The 16,297-nt window shown below is 33.3% G+C and overlaps 1 protein-coding gene across 3 annotated transcripts in view; it reads left to right on the plus strand.

Moving 5' to 3' along the window:
- The window catches only part of LOC135206064 (LIM and SH3 domain protein Lasp-like), an 82,897-nt gene extending 66,711 nt beyond the window's left edge, over positions 1–16,186 (plus strand). Inside the window, exons 4-10 of one of the 3 annotated variants that reach the window (XM_064237258.1) lie at positions 205–305; positions 994–1,073; positions 4,653–5,246; positions 6,050–6,523; positions 10,943–11,064; positions 12,555–12,671; positions 13,413–16,186. In XM_064237258.1, the coding sequence (XP_064093328.1) occupies positions 205–305; positions 994–1,073; positions 4,653–5,246; positions 6,050–6,523; positions 10,943–11,064; positions 12,555–12,671; positions 13,413–13,589 (1,665 nt within the window). In that variant the 3' untranslated portion in view covers positions 13,590–16,186. Of the gene's footprint in view, positions 1–204; positions 306–993; positions 1,074–4,652; positions 5,247–6,049; positions 6,524–6,737; positions 10,023–10,942; positions 11,065–12,554; positions 12,672–13,412 lie in introns of those variants that run through there. The other 2 variants (XM_064237260.1, XM_064237259.1) reach the window with 2 other exon arrangements.
- Positions 16,187–16,297: the final 111 nt, after the last annotated feature.

A 16,297-nucleotide genomic window follows, 5' to 3' on the forward strand; every position in this document is an offset into this window, starting at 1 on the left:
TCTCTTACATACTGCAAACATTATACTTGTATTATTCATTTATAAATGTGTTGGATGATGCTTACTGTACATGTAATAGTTAAACACAGCCAACTTCCAATTTTGTCACTATTGATATATAAGTAATATCATGAAGGGCTATTGCAGTGCTTACATTGCATGCAGTGATCATACCAAGTAAATAATGTAACTTTTCGCTTTCAGGTACAATACCATGCTGATTTCGAGAAGAACAAGGCGAAATTTACCCAAGTGGCAGACGACCCTGAAACTCAACGGCTGAAAAAGAATACCCAGATTATCAGGTAATTGAACAAAGTAACATAGTAGTTCATAACTAACATAATTGAACCTTTAAACAGCACTGCCAGGTGCTGGAAGGTAGCCTTTCTATGGACTTGTAAATTTTGATGTTTTTTAAACTGATGTCAGTTTTATATAATGAACTTTGTAGGGGAAATTTAGCATCATGCAAATTTTTTGTATTTGTAATATTCCCTATGGAATAACAACATGCATCGAGTGAATGGAAAAATGAAGTACGTATTACAAGTGTTTTTAACTCAGTTTGAGAAAGTACTTTATCATAAACAGGAATAATAAGATAGTAGGAACTATTATGATACTGTCGAATCGTGCTTAATTTGCTTTTGAAAAAATTATTGATTAGAATCTTACATACAATTTCCTTCACTGCTTGTGATTTAGTTCACAAACCATGCAGCGCGCACATTCATTTGATATCCTTTTTGTCCTCCATTGCAGAATGTATGAATTATTATTGTGGGCTATTATTAATAAAAGTGAAAGGTCTTTGATTTCACCAGTTTTCAGTGCAGAATCGATATTAGTATACTGGAGAACTGACTACATCATAACAGTACTACAGTGAAATTGTAGGTCTTATAATTTTGAAATGTAGATCAAATTTATCACTTGGTTTATGGAATTTACAAGTAATATTAATGTTGATGTCAAATCATCTTTTTCCAGTAATGTTGCCTACCATGGAGAGTTGGCCAAGAAAGAGGAAATGGAACGGAAGAGATTAGAACCAGGAGACAATGATGAAGGTATCAGTATGTCGCCCAACGCCTTATAATTTTTTTACAGCTGTTACATGTGTATTACAGCGCTATACCATCATTTTCTTATACGTATATATTACATTTCTTTTTTGTAATTTACCACTTGTGATTTTAGGATTATATCAGTACCATGCAGTATGGTACTGTACAGTATCTTACTGTACTTAGGACATTAGCATTCTTGTACTGTGTGACAGCCATTTTTTCATTAAGCAACATCAGTGAGATGCAGTAAGATTGACATGGAAGAGATGGTAAGAAGTATTGCAGATCATTGGCACATTGCATGTCAATGTGTCTTTGAAGTGAGAAGAAATATTTCGTTTCTGAAGGTTTTTGTACCTTGTAATGTGAGCCAAGATCTTCTTAATTGTGTTCTTCTTGTGTGTGTCATTTTAGTTAGCTACCTGTTGCTTTGATTCACAGGGTAGATATAGTGTTATTATTACTAATGCAGTGTGTGAAAATTGCTCCTTAAAATGCCTCTGTCATAAAACTTTAGAAACAGCTTTCTTTTGAAGTGCAACTCAGATGTATGTAGGTATTGTATAATGATGCTGTGATGTTTTCTATTTCTATTGCTTAAAAAGTATAAGCTGTATTTAAAATTTTTAGTAATGCCTGAGCTTATAATATCTCCCAAATGATAATGGAAATACCTTAGAGGAAAAAGGAAGAGAAATGCCTATTGCTAATAGCTTAAAATAAAAGCTGTTAATGATGCTATTTGTACTTACTGACTTTACCCTTAAAGCTCTCTTCTTGTTCTTGGAGACTTTGGTGCATAGAAGCATGTTGATCAACCTGCATGGCTTACAGGATTCAGGAGGGGCATCAGGTGTGTCTTGAATGCATGTAAGAAGTGACTTGTTATGCATGAAGGTTCTTCAGATATTAAGTGAATGGAGTTCCATTGTGAAAGCACAAAAGTAAACTATCCTGTACAGAAGTAGTCAGGGATACTTGGCAGAAATACAGCTGGCAGAGTAGGAACTAGGTAGAATATGTATAATATACACTCATTCCTTGTATTATGAGATTTAGACTAAAGAAATGGGTGTTTATGACATTTTTTTTTTCCTATGCAGTATCTTGAATTTTTTGTAAAGACTTTTTATGATAAATGCTGGTATCCATGTCATTCAGACTTTGCCAAGAAGTAATTAGTATTCTTGCCTCCTGAAAGAGATAAGGGACAGAAACAATTAAGATTTCCTATGTTGTCGTATTGGTTTAAAGAAAAAAAGATCACAAAATTGTTCCATAGATGGAAATGGCATGTTGTTGTGTAGAGGCTGAAAGCCACCTAAACAGACATAAAGAATTTGTGAATAAAATGTGTGCAGAAGAGGTGGCCATAATTTTTATAGCCACCTTTTATAAATATTGTTGAAGTATGAGTTGCCTAAAAGGCAAGCTGGAAGAAAGCTTTAAAATGCCACGGAGGAAATGAATAAACAGTTACGCAAAAAAAAGTATATGATCCAGACCTCTTGCAGCACCTCAGCGGCTTGGTTGGTATGGTATTAACGTCCCACCTCGGTGGTCGCGGGTTCGATTCTCTGCCATTCCATTGAGGAGTGAGAGATGTGTATTTCTGGTGATAGAAGTTCACTCTCGACGTGGTTCGGAAGTCACGTAAAGCCGTTGGTCCCGTTGCTGAATAACCACTGGTTCCATGCAACATAAAAGCACCATACAAACAAAACAGACCTCTTGCATAACAGCTAAGGTATTATGAATGGGTAAATTATCTATGTATTGATAGTTAGGGAATGTTTGCATTTTTTTTGTAGTTTTTAGGTAGTTTGCCATATTTCAAGTCAAAGATTTGCATATTTTAGGTAAAAAATGAAATAGACAGTGGGGTAGTATCTTGAAGTAAATTCCGCAATACATTGCAAAAAAATAAGTAAAGATGACCTTTTAAACAGATGAGTAAATTGTTATAATGTGATTGAAGCATGTGATATTTTTTTGCATGCAGTTAAGAGAGAAAATCAGGGTGCCTTAAACTTTCCAAATATAACGTGAAGTTGTCTGATGGACTAAAAAAGCATTGTTGAAAAACTTTATCTTGATTTTGTTACTCTCATAAAACAGGGAATGAGTATCAATGAAAGTTTCCGTGTAGACAGGTATTGAATTATTTGAACACAGAATATTATCAAAGGGGCAAACAAAGCTTAGGAAAGGGAAGCCTGTGGTAAACTATTTCATTAGACTATTGATAATTTTCAAAGCATATAATAACATGTTATTTTGCCTCATGGAAGTACATGTAGTACTATTAATTTGCAGCAGTTTTGCAGTTGTGTTATAGTTGGTATGATTATTACTATGAATGATAAGATATTCAGAGAAAATTGTTGAATGTATGGATGGGTGCATTGTAAGTTTGCAAAGTGAGTACTCTGGCAGATATTCTTAGACCCAGTTGACAGGATAACTGTATTCCGATTATGTTTGATAAAAGTGGTATAATATTAGTATTTTCAATTAGCAAGTCACTACAGCCATGTATTACTGAAAAATGGAAAATGAAAGATTATAAATGAGGGAGCTTTTCTGAGAAACAATAATGGAAATATCTGTACGCATTGTGTTGACTTCTGAATCAGTGATTGATAATACTATTTTGTTATGTGATTCCTTGAGAAACAAAGAGGAAAGGAGACCTAAATATTCTTTTAATAACTAGTGCAATAAATTTCACAGTAAAAACCGTACCAAGAACCTTCATTATTTTTGTTATCAGCAAAAGCCTCAGATTTTTCAAATCTTAACAACCTGGCAGTTAGTGTATGTTAGTTCACTATATACGTAAAATGTTAAGAGTTAATGGAAACAGTATTATGCCTAGGTTTAGCATGGAAAATTACTCTGCCGATGGGATTGAACTGTACGAGCAATGCCAGGCCTCGTATTTCAACACATACAGTACGTAAAATGGATATTGTATTTTACTGATGTAATTAAACAAAGTATTTAGTGATTGAGTTATAAATTGATGAAAATTTACATGCTGCTCAATCAGGATGTATTATTTACTGCAGAGTACTGTATGGTAGAAATGTTTTAATTCAGTATTTAAAGATTTGTGTGAAATGGGTTGCTTTAGTAGGTTTAGTAATCTTTTCAATTATTTTGGCTATTTGTAAGGTAGTACTTTATTAACAGGTGTTGCTGTCTATTTAGATGCTTGACTTATAAACAGTTTTGTAGTTTTTGTATGTTCTTTGGAGTGTTAGGTGAGAGTGTTGTACACACAGACTTTTATGCCAGTTTCACAGCATGTTTGGACTTAACTCTGAGCACATACATTGCAAAAAATATCAGGTATTAGAACACATTGTTTAGATACTTATTTGGCACAATATATTTTTTTTTAATTTGATTTTTATATTGTAATAGACTTGTCGTATCTGGTGTACACTCTGTCACTTAGCATGCTAAGAACCAAAGGCATATACTTAAGTTATGCCTTTAAGGGTCCAGATGTAGAATGGCTTTGGACCTAACACTACACAATTAAGGAACTAAGACCTTGATGTACCATTCCAGAGCGCCACCCCTGTCATAGGGCACATGGAGAAGATTTAGTTCCAGCCAATGCTTCTGTCCACCCAACCAAACTCCCCCATTTACAGAGAGAGGACAATGGTTTAGGTTATGACTCACGAAAGGTGATTCACAGTGACTCCTCCATCCGCTCCCACCCCCCACCTCCATCTTTTACTCATTCTCACCAGGTATCACAGGCTCAGGCTCCACCCGCCAAACACCGCCGCCAGTACACCCCACCTGTACAAGAACCCCTTAATTCTATGACTCATTATATTCCAGAGACCCAAGGCTATTTTTCTCGCGATTTGAATTACCATCCTCCCTATTCTAGGTTTAACGAAAATCCTAATCCTCCTCCCGATTACAATACCCCTTCAGGTCTCCAAATCCACAATGCCAACACCCATTTTGCTCCAGAATATATCGAGCAGAGCGGTCATTACCCTCCCAATCCAGCGGGTGGACAGAATGCTCTCAATAATCGGTATTCAGGAAAACCGACAAATGGTTCAAGTGGGTCTTATTATAGCACTAACAAGCACGGTGCTGCTTCTTCACAATCCAATTATCCAATTAACAGCCACTATGCAAGTAAGAATTGTGATTTTCTTACATATCTGTATTTCTTTGTTTTGCTTTGCTTCTGTCTGTCTCATGTATTATATTCTGTCTTAACTTTATGCTCATTATTTCCTTTGCATGTAGGTGTATTCTTCAAATGTTGGTCGTTAGGGTTCATTTTGGGTTATGCTGTATGGTATTATGTTTTAAGGTTCATCATGACACTGGACACTTTATTACTTCACATTTTGATGTTGCGACAGGTAAGTCATGTATTGAAGATACGTACTAGCAAATAGTTAAATTTGCAGGATTGACTGTAACAAGGTACTCACATGGCAATTGGTTACTAGCTTCTACAATATCACTAACAGTTACTTTTTAAGTAGGTTCAGGATAGTCAAGGTCCTTAGTTATATAGTTAGAGGTAGACATACCTGCTTCAAGGCCTTACATTAGAGTGTTATATGTGCATAAACACTTCAGAAAGCATGAAAATTAAATTTACATAGGTCCAATTACTTAACACGTAGTTCTGTGTATGTCATGTATAGAAAAGTATGGGCATACTTGTTTATGTTAACAGTTACTCAGTCACATGTTTTGACAGTTTTCCTGCTCAGTCCCATGCATGGAAAGATAGAAAGCCCCCTTAGAAGAACTTACTTAGTTATTTAAGGCAAATTGAGCCTTTGAGAAGACAAAGGTATATAATTACTCAAAAGACTGAGGGGATTTTGCTTTCCATCTTGATTATAGGTTTGCTCATAATATAGTAATACTGTGCATGATGTTTGTGTTGGGGGTTGAGCTTGACTGTTTATTTGTGGTAGCTGGAGCCCCACACCGAGAGGAAAGTAAACGGCAGCAGGAACAGCAGCTGCAGCATCAGATGCAACAACAGCAGCAACAGCACCAGCAGTTGCAGAAACATCATATGCAGCTTCAACAGCAGCAGCAGCAGCAACAGCAGCAGCAGCAGCAGCAGCAGCAGCAACAACAGCAACAGCAGCAACAGCAGCAGCAGCAGCAGCAGCCACACCACCAACAATACTCTGGGCCTCCCCCATCCTCCCAACACCGTCACCCTCCCCCTCCCCAATCTTCTACTACATCCTTCCTCCATCACCAGCATCACCAACAACAGCCTCAACCTTATCATCACCAGCAACAGCAAAGACCAAAGCAAAATCCACAAAGTTACCACCATCACCCACCACAGAACTTGCACCATGATACCAATCATAACTCTCCCTATTCAGCCCGCACTTCGCAAACGCTTATCTACTCAAGTCAGACAGGACCAGGTAAGCATCTTTTTATCAGAAAGTAGACTGCAATATATACTGAAGGTCAAAGCATGATGTAAAATATGCTAAGTTTTTCAGGCTCTTTTACAGTGAAGTATTTATAAAAATGTTAAATTTTCTTTTATGGAACTACTTTAATTTCATTTACTATATCTTCCTCTAGTGTTAGGTACTATTATAGTATTCTATTTTTTTCTTTTCTGTTTAATAGATTTATATGGACATGGTATGGTATTTCTGTGCCTATTTTAATTTGAATTTAAGTTTCAATAGTTTAGTAATGAGTGGAGAACAATTACTGCTTTCAGACTCTAAACCAGAGCACAAACACATTTTTCAAACCTGTACATGTGTGATTTGGCACATTTTTATCTTGACAAGACCAATTCTCTTTTTAAACTTGAATTCTGCTGACCCTGAAATTACCTTGTGTTTCGAATAGTTGAATGAAGTTTCTAGTTGCTGTAGTCTTAATTGTAAGATGTAGACTGTTATTTTTGTGAAGGATTGAAAAACAAACTATTTTTCAATTAATTTTTTCATACATATACCTCTCTATTCTGTTTCCTGCTTCCCTCTGCCTGGCCTTTAAGGTTTTAATCTCTTCAGTTTTCCTTTGTATCTCTTCATTTTCTACTGGGATTGTTTCATGTCTGTTTTCTACAGAGATTGACTGCACCCCCTGCCATTTTATATTGATTATTGTCTAATATATTTTGGAATCCTTTTAAGTATCAAATTAGTTTAAAGGACTCCTTTTTTTTTCTTAACCAGAAAATGGCTTCACAGTGCTGAAGATTTTTTTATGAGAAGGGCAAAAATCCTTTCTTGTTATTATAACTTTTACGTAAGGGAAATTTCTTTATAAACATTACCTGGTGTTATGAGAACTGGTCAGTAGGATAAGTTTAGAAATTTCAATTGGTGCTTCCATGTTCTGCACTTTTATCTTCTAAAAGACACACTACTGTCCTCATTTATCTTCTATAAGACACACTACTGTCCTCATTCTTTACAAGACAGCCTAACTTTACCTGAGGCATGTTCTCAACTGAAAGTAGCTTGTATATATCTTTGAGTTTTGATTAGTAGATAGTGAGATATATTATGGCACAAGGCAAAAATCTTCTGTAGACATATGCTGGCCTAGATTTCTGGATTATTGGAATAGTGCAAGGGTACGTATACAGTTTATCTTGCTTGCTTGCTTTACCATAGTGTGATGATGGTTGGGCCTAGGCTGCCATATTTAGTCACTGCAAGTGATGCTTGTCTTTGATTTTAGTGTATATATTATGCTGCATATTTTATAAAATTACCTTGTACAGTGAAGAAGTTTCGAGTTTTCAAAGATGACACCTTTGGACTCAAATTGTTTGGCAGGGTAAGCCTTATTTTAGTATATTTAGAGTAAGGTATTGTTGGAAGGGGCACAATGTGGAACGTAGGCAAAAACTTTTATATTGTTTTGAGTGTGGTTAGATCTGTTCACTGTACAGTATAGTTTTAAGTTACTGTAGTTTTAAGCCATGGTCAGCCAAATGTTATTGGTGAGGTTTTTCTTATAGTATTGTTTATGTTCTGTTTCTCTTTGGATACACATTATTTAATACCAGGGGTTGTAGTAATTAATTGTATTTAATGTAAATATTTTCAGTCTCCCTAATTAGTTTTTTTTTTCTTTTCTTTGCTGTTACTTTGGCCTGGACTGATGTTTACAGACTGAAGTAACAGCAAGGAAATACAAATTTGAAAGATTGAGAAGGCTTAACTTATTTAGTAGTAATTTTCAAGTCGTTTAAAAAAAGGTTCTTTTTTTCCAATCTATTTCAAATGAAGTGTTTTCCTCTACGAAAGCAACAATGGAGCAAATGGTTGTGACATCAACTTAGTTTTGGAGTGCAGTATTAGGGGTATTTAGTACCCATGCTTATGAAGACTCCACCATCAATAAAGCTTGTCATATGTTCTAGGGCCAGCGAGCCAATACCGTATATTATAATTATAGGTCAGAAAATCTTCATATTCAAGGTTAGTGTTTTTGAAATCCTATACAAAGTGAAATTTGATGCAAAACTAGGAATTCCTTTCTCATTTCAGTTTTAGTGAATCAATATTACGTAATAATGTCTGCAGAGGGTTCAGTTTAGTTTTTTCCAATTTATTTTGAAAGGCCATCAAAAATTGTTAGGAAAAAAAATCTTGGCCTTTAAATAATTGCACAAAAGTGACAATTTTCATAGAAAATTATGAGATGAAGCTCCAGATGCTGTAATTTTGTATCGCATATGGTTTTTGGTTATATATGTTTGCATTTTTATGCATCACAGGTTTGAAACTTGGAGGATATTGGTAATTGTCTCCATAGATTTTAATTACTGGATAATGCCTCCAGAATTATGACAGTCCTTTTTTTCTTCTGTTTCAATTTGGGAACTTTATTTATAAAATTATTTTCATAATTATAAAATTGTTGATATACTGAATATTATGAGCTATGGAAATTCAAGTAAACTGTATTGAAGTATAGTTGAATATTATGAAAAATTATAAAAATAATGGGCTCTACATCTTGATTGATATAGATAAAAATAAGGCACTAACCATTAATATTTAGTGCAGGAAAAAGCTCATATTACAAGGTGAACTAATTATACATGTATTAAATTATATAAATCTTATTATTTAGTAATGACAGTTATCAAAATGACCTTTAATGTACATAATTACTGTCATCCCTAATATGAAATATGATTTTGATGTTGGTGAAAAAGATACTGAAGTGGCCATATTTAGCAACACTTTCTCCCTGTCTCGGCATCTTTTCACCTTTTTCAAATTCCTTTTCAGTTTCTTATTTTTGTGCTTAAATACTATTTGAAAATTATGAAGCCCCAGTTTCCAGGGATTTTCAAAAGAAAATTTTAATCATTCCTACTTGAATAGAATAGAATAAAAATTTAGGCCAAAGACCAAGTACTGGGATCTGTGAGATCATGCAGCACTAATTCATACATGATGAAAGGATGTATTTAGCATTTTGGAACTTAATTCAACAAGGTTACAATGAAATAATATGTGCACCTGGACTTTCAGCACTACAGTTGAAGTAAGGTTTTCCTTATTACTTTAGAATTGCTGAAACTAAATACAGCTCAAAGGTACTGCAAAGATACTTAGTGTATGATAGTACTGTACTGTATATGTAATGAACTTATATGTAGCCTGGGGAGCATAACCTTTTCCTTTTTCATTTCCTCCAGAATGACTTATACTTAAACTGAAGTTCAGTGACTCTGATAAGGTTCATTTTTCCCCCTCAGTCTTTCATCTTTATTAGTTACATTTGTGGAATCAATCGTACAGGTTTGATTTCCACAATCAGTATCGACCAATTATTTTTCATGTTCAAATAGAATCTCTCACTTTCTGATATACTATGAAGCCTACAGATTTTGCTGCTTAGGTTACTCATGTGCATATTTTCTCAATTCTTGGATAGAAGAGCTTCGGAAGTTGTATGACGAAGTTGAGAAGGTTCCTTCTGAGTGGCTAGAATTATTTTGGCCAACTGGAGCAAATAAAGTGTTATCTTTTCAACATTCAACTCCATCTCAGCCTGAGTGGGATGATCCTAGGCTGGTCAAACAGTTTGATTATGTTGAGGGGTTCATTGGTATTGTCAAATGAAACATTTTGTGGTTACAATGACAGTTTTGGTTTATTACTAATGATGTAGTGGCATAAGTTAGCCTTCTTTAATGTTTAAACTGATAAATTAAATAGCCTACAAGGTTATTTGCTTAATTTAGGTTGTAGTCATAAAATCTAGATGGTACTTTTTAACTGTTGGTTTTCTATTTTCATTACTTTGAATAAAATTTTGACTTAGCATATAAAATGCTCACAAGTGAATGACAATATATTAACATAAATACATTTTGATTTATAGTGCAATCAAGACTTTTTGTCTGCATACAGTTTAGTGCAGTTAGAATCTACAGAATCATAAATATTTAGGAAAGCATGTCTTGCTTTGCAGGCAGGTGATTTGCAGTGTGAGGCTTTTTATACTGAAACAGATTGAATTTAGCATTTATAATAAACTTGACTGCAGTTTAGCAGAGTGGTGTATTCAATTTCTAATTTCTTGCATGTCTTTTAACTTTGTGCACTTTTAAGAAAGAGTGGAAGTTTTATTTTAGTATTTAGTATTGGTAATACATAGATTACAGTTGACGTTTTTGTCAAGTGAAAACTAGTTTTAAGAAATATATAAAGAAATTGTTTAGATTTCATTTCAATTTTTGTGTTAAAATTAAGATAAGCAGCAACAGTGACTCAGTACCATAATTTATATCCCTATGTTGTGTAAAGCAGTTATTGACTATTTTTTTTTTCCCTCTCACCTTGAAGTTCAACAACCAAATCGCCGTGTAGGCAGCATAGCAGATTATGATCCAGTGAATGAACAGTATGGCTCCATAAGTCAGCCTAATGCAGGAGGGGGTGGCTATCGTCAGGAGACGACTTACCAGGTACCATGAAGTTTTGTGCATTTGCCTGTTTTACGGTGCACACTTTGTCATATCTCGCTTCAGTGAACTAAGATCATGGGGTTGGAATGCTGACAAAACAAATGTCTCACTCCCATAGCCTAACTCTGCAGTTTACTTAGTTTAATCCGCCCCCTCCCCCATGCACACATACATTTACAAAATAAAACCAAACATGAGATAGAGGCAAAGGTGCCATGACTGTTGTGCTTCCACACCCTCAACACTAGTCAACGCAACTAAGAATATTGTTACACATGGTATTCACTTTTTGCCATTCAGCATACATATGTTATGAGAGAGTTCACATAGTCAAGGAAAGGTTATTAGGAAAGTTTACTTTAAATGATTTATGACTTGCATATGATATACCACTTTGCTTTGAGATGTATTGTAAAAATTTGAAGTTTTTCTTTGACCCTCGTAGGTAAGAATATTGATTTTTATATTTTGAGAAATTGGGTATATTAACCCCTTAAAGGACCTAAAGTTATGATTATTTTATGTAAAAGTAGTTCTTTTTAGAAACTCGATTTGAGACCTTTTTATGGTCATTAACAAGTTATCTGGTACAAATTTTACCTATTTTGGTCAGTCACAAGATATTTTGTAAGCTTAGTTTGAGTAATTTTGAAAATAGGCATTGAATAAAAAACAAAAGAAAGGAAGAAATAAAACAAACAGATTCTCAAAGTCACCACTAGAGAGCTAGCAATGGTGCATACTCAGCATAAAAGAAAAAATTACGCTCGACATATCACAAAAATGGTCGAGAGACTAACAAAAGAAACGGCATCAATGTAATATACAGTCTAAGCTGATAAATAAAACAACCAAACTACTAAAAAACAGGCAAAAAGAAAATATAAAACAAACAAATGAACTCAAGATCGCTGGTTATTTGACTTATCACAAAATATTCAAGGGATTAGCTAATGAAAGACAACAGCAACGTGATAAATCAATAATATAACGCAAACAGTCTAAGATGACAAATAAAACTACCAAACTTATCTAAAAACAGAAAAAAATTTGCAAACAAACAAACTACCAGAATGACCACTAGTGTGCTATTAATGATGCATAGTCGATGTGAAAAAATCCAAAAATTCATTCTTGAAGAAGCCTTAAAAAAATAACACTGGATCACGAGACATCTCATAGTAGTCCTATATTAACATTGAACTTTTTTACGAGATATCTTGTAGTAAGTCCAAAATTTTTAGAACACTAATCACAAGATATCTCAAGTTAGTCTTGTAAGGGGTTAAAGAAAAATATCATTATCAGAAATATTTATAAGAAAAATTATCCCTTCACATAGCTAGACAAGAAATATGTTGTTTCCTCTGCCTTCTGGGAAGTTATAGGATGTTTATTTATGTAAGATAAGTTGGATATTTCAGCACAGCTGTAATAAACTTAATTTTTTTTTCTTGTAGAAAGTACTAATTCCCCTCAACTTTTTACAGATTCAGCGAAGTAACCTTTATGGTGATCAGGTACCTGCCCAGCAGCATGTCCCACCTCCCCAGATGAATTCAAACGCTACGCACCACAAAGTGAATGCACCTCCCACTCAGCTTGGAGTAAGTTGTCAGTTTTCAGATTATACAATTTGTTTGGCTAGATATAATATATATATATATATATATATATATATATATATATATATATATATATATATATATATATATATATATATATATATATATATATCTATATAATATATATATGTAGTATGTTGAAGCCTTAATTTACTCGGTATTTAAGGTGAAATACTGCCAATGGACCAGCAGTATCTCTTCACTTTATTGCACTGATGTCACTATTTTTTTTTTTTTTTTTACTCCAATCTCAATTATGTAAGGGTAACAGATTTTCTACCTTCTTCAGGGTCTGCCCCTTTACAATACCATACTCCCACTTCATACATTTTATATATGCTGGGTACTGAAAACCTGTAACTTTATTCGTGCTCCAGAGGTTTGAATTTTTCTGGTGACGTTTCATTTAATACTGCCTTCAATCATACATATAGCCACTTTGCATTGCCTGCGTTAGTGTTTTCCACCAGCTCTATTCCAGTTTCTTAGACCTCTCCCTTTTCATCTGGTGTTGTGAAACCTCTCCCATTTCTTTTGTTGTTACATGTATTACGAATTTTGTCCATTTTTGTTTCACTATGTATAGGCATTTAATTCTTTGGATTTAGCATTCTCTAAAGTTTGAACCCTCTGTCAATTCCCAAGTCCACAGTCTCTTTTTTTATTTCCTAAGAATATTTTGATGCTGATCCTTTTTCCTAACTTTATTTAATGTCCTTACAGCGATGCTACCGTGCTATGTACGACTATGAAGCTGCTGATACTGATGAAGTTAGCTTCAAAGATGGTGATCTTATCATTAACTGTACAGCCATTGATGAAGGGTGGATGACAGGAACCATCCAGCGAACAGGAATAACGGGGATGTTGCCTGCAAACTATGTTGAACGAGTCAGCTGAATTGACTCCCCTTTTGTTATGTGCAGTTATGATCTTAAAAAAAGTGATCCTTATATTGGTAAAGAAATTGATCCCATTGGAAGTTGTTGATGAAACTGTTAAATTTTATTGAAAAATTTAATAGGCATGACTAGATAGATAATGCTATTAGATGATTTTCTTAATGGCCTTTAATCTTTTAACTGAAAAATCATTTTAGTTGATGGTAGGAATTTTTTTTTATTTTTCTGGTTACTATAGGTGACTTTTTCAGGTTCCCTTCCCTCCCAAATAACCTTACAAAAATGAGCTTCTTAATTGCTTTACTCTTTGGCAGTGATTGAGTTTACTTAGGATGTTGCATGGTTGTTTTTGACTGATTACAGTATATTATAGTACTATAACACTTTTCAACCAAAGTCTGTAATTATTAACAGTTAAGAAGGACTTGCAAAAGTTATTTCTTAGGGGTCTTGTGAAAGCTCATAATTGGTTATAATTTTTCATTCTGCATCGTTAATACATGAAAATTTTCCAGAATCCAAATAAACTGATGAAAATAAAAAATTAATGTACATATACTTTGCAAATTCGTAAATATTCATCTTTATTTCTTAGTGTCTTCTCAAATAAAAATTTTCGCTAAAGGTAACCTCTTGACCATTCTTGTAGTATATTAATAGATCTGTTAGGTTCACTTTTTTACTTGAATAACAACCTATTGTCACGTGGACTATTTTGGAATTAGCTTTTGATCAAAACATATACTATATTCCAAAATGTTGTTTGGGGAAGTCAATTTGAAATTTATCTGTTGTGCTGACATGTGATTGCTGTATGATGCTTCACTTTAGTTTCCAAATTTGCATCCTTCATGTACTTTTAAGTTGTGAATTTCATACATAGCCAGAGAAGCTAAAATTACTAAATGTATTGTGTTTAGAGCAGTTCTTCGGTTTAGAATGAATGCAGTTTATGCTAGCTTTTCTGCATGAATCATTGTTAATATTAAAGAAAAATTTCATGAACTATTACTCATGTGTATATTAACCATTCACATCATCACCAGTTCTATTGTATATGAATGTGGAATTGTAATAGGAACTTCTAGATTAGATTTTTACATGTACTCCTGTCTGCAAGAGTGGGGCTTATATTGTACTTTATATTTTTATAAAACTACTAATTATTTGTTAAAGTGTGCCATTATTGCCAGCTAAGAGGGATTTTTGTATGGTAGTTCAGTGTGAGGACAGTACCATTTTTGTTTCATTTATTATAATTGATGAATATCATTTATAAACAAATGAAGAGCCCATGCATTTTTTTGGTCACATTCATTTGTAAAATTTTACTTGTGTGTTTGTACCTAAAGTTTATACTATTCCATAGTTGCAGTTATGGTACAAGACCTAACATTTGATCTAAGATTCTAATGAATTTCATTTGTAACTAGCATAATTTTTCCATTTTTGTAAACAATGTCTTTTTCATTTTAAAGTTACCAGTGCAAGTTTCATTACCTTGTAAATTCTAAAATATGTCCAGTGCAGATATTTTAAAGAAATGAAATTTTTAGTTCAATTAAATAATGTATTGGTATACATTATTATTTGAAAGTAAACTACAAATCAGTAAAATAAACTTTTGATAATTTAATGTAAACTTAGCATATTCAACTTTAGTTTTTCAAATATCTTTGTATAGTGAAAATATGCCTTATATTTAATGATACCAAATTTCATTGGTGAAAATGAGATGGCACAGAAAAATAAACTGTACAAATAAAAGGCCATAGTAATTTTTTAATATTTAGGGCTAATAACCCAAAGAAACAGACATGGCTTAAAACCTACCTTTTGTTGTTTATTCATAGTGTATTTTTATTAGAGAGGTTTAGTAGTATTTATGATATTTGGTTAAACATGTTACTAACAGTACATTATAAAAGGATGGTTTTACAGTGTATGTGTACAGCATTTATTACATGACACAAAATGCACTTCACAGAACAAAATTGGTTAAGCTATGGAAAAACATCACACCCAGAACTCTGTAACCTATGAAATGTATAGATCCATTGTAGCATTGTGACCTTGTGAAAAGAATCTAGGAATTGAGTTTTGTATGAATTTTGGGCTCTTGGTTTTTTTTTTACTGCAATCTCCTTATAGAAATTGGCAAAATTTCTTACTAAATTACATTTTCTAGTTTCTTATTTTTGCTAAACATATTTTTGTGTGTTCTCTTATTACACTATTCATCAAGATGTATGCACACATTATATATCCTGTTTTAGGCAGACACAGATACATACTGACAGTTTTTAAGAGGAAAAGTACATGTGAAGTGCCTTGGATGCAGAATGACATTTTTCAATCTTTAGTTTCATTATGCATGATAACACAGTCATATTTAAAATTATATACAGCTATGGAAGTAACTTTTAAGTGCATTATATATATAAAGATATATAAGATTTGGTTTTAAGATTCTTCACCAGGCCTATATTTTCAGTACTTTTGTAAATTTATTCCACTACATCAGCTGGAACTAGAATTTTATTTTAAAATCAATGCTTGAATTGAGCTTTGTAACTCATAAATATATATACTTCATGAGTTATTTAATTTGTACCTTGTCTGATAAAATTTATCTTCAGTAAACAAAATTTTTATTAGGTTTAGTAGTATTTATGCTATTTTGGTTAAAAAGGACATTTTAAATCA

The sequence above is a fragment of the Macrobrachium nipponense genome, chromosome 29 (genome assembly GCF_015104395.2).
Source record: "Macrobrachium nipponense isolate FS-2020 chromosome 29, ASM1510439v2, whole genome shotgun sequence".
Classification (NCBI taxonomy): Eukaryota; Metazoa; Arthropoda; class Malacostraca; order Decapoda; family Palaemonidae; genus Macrobrachium; species Macrobrachium nipponense.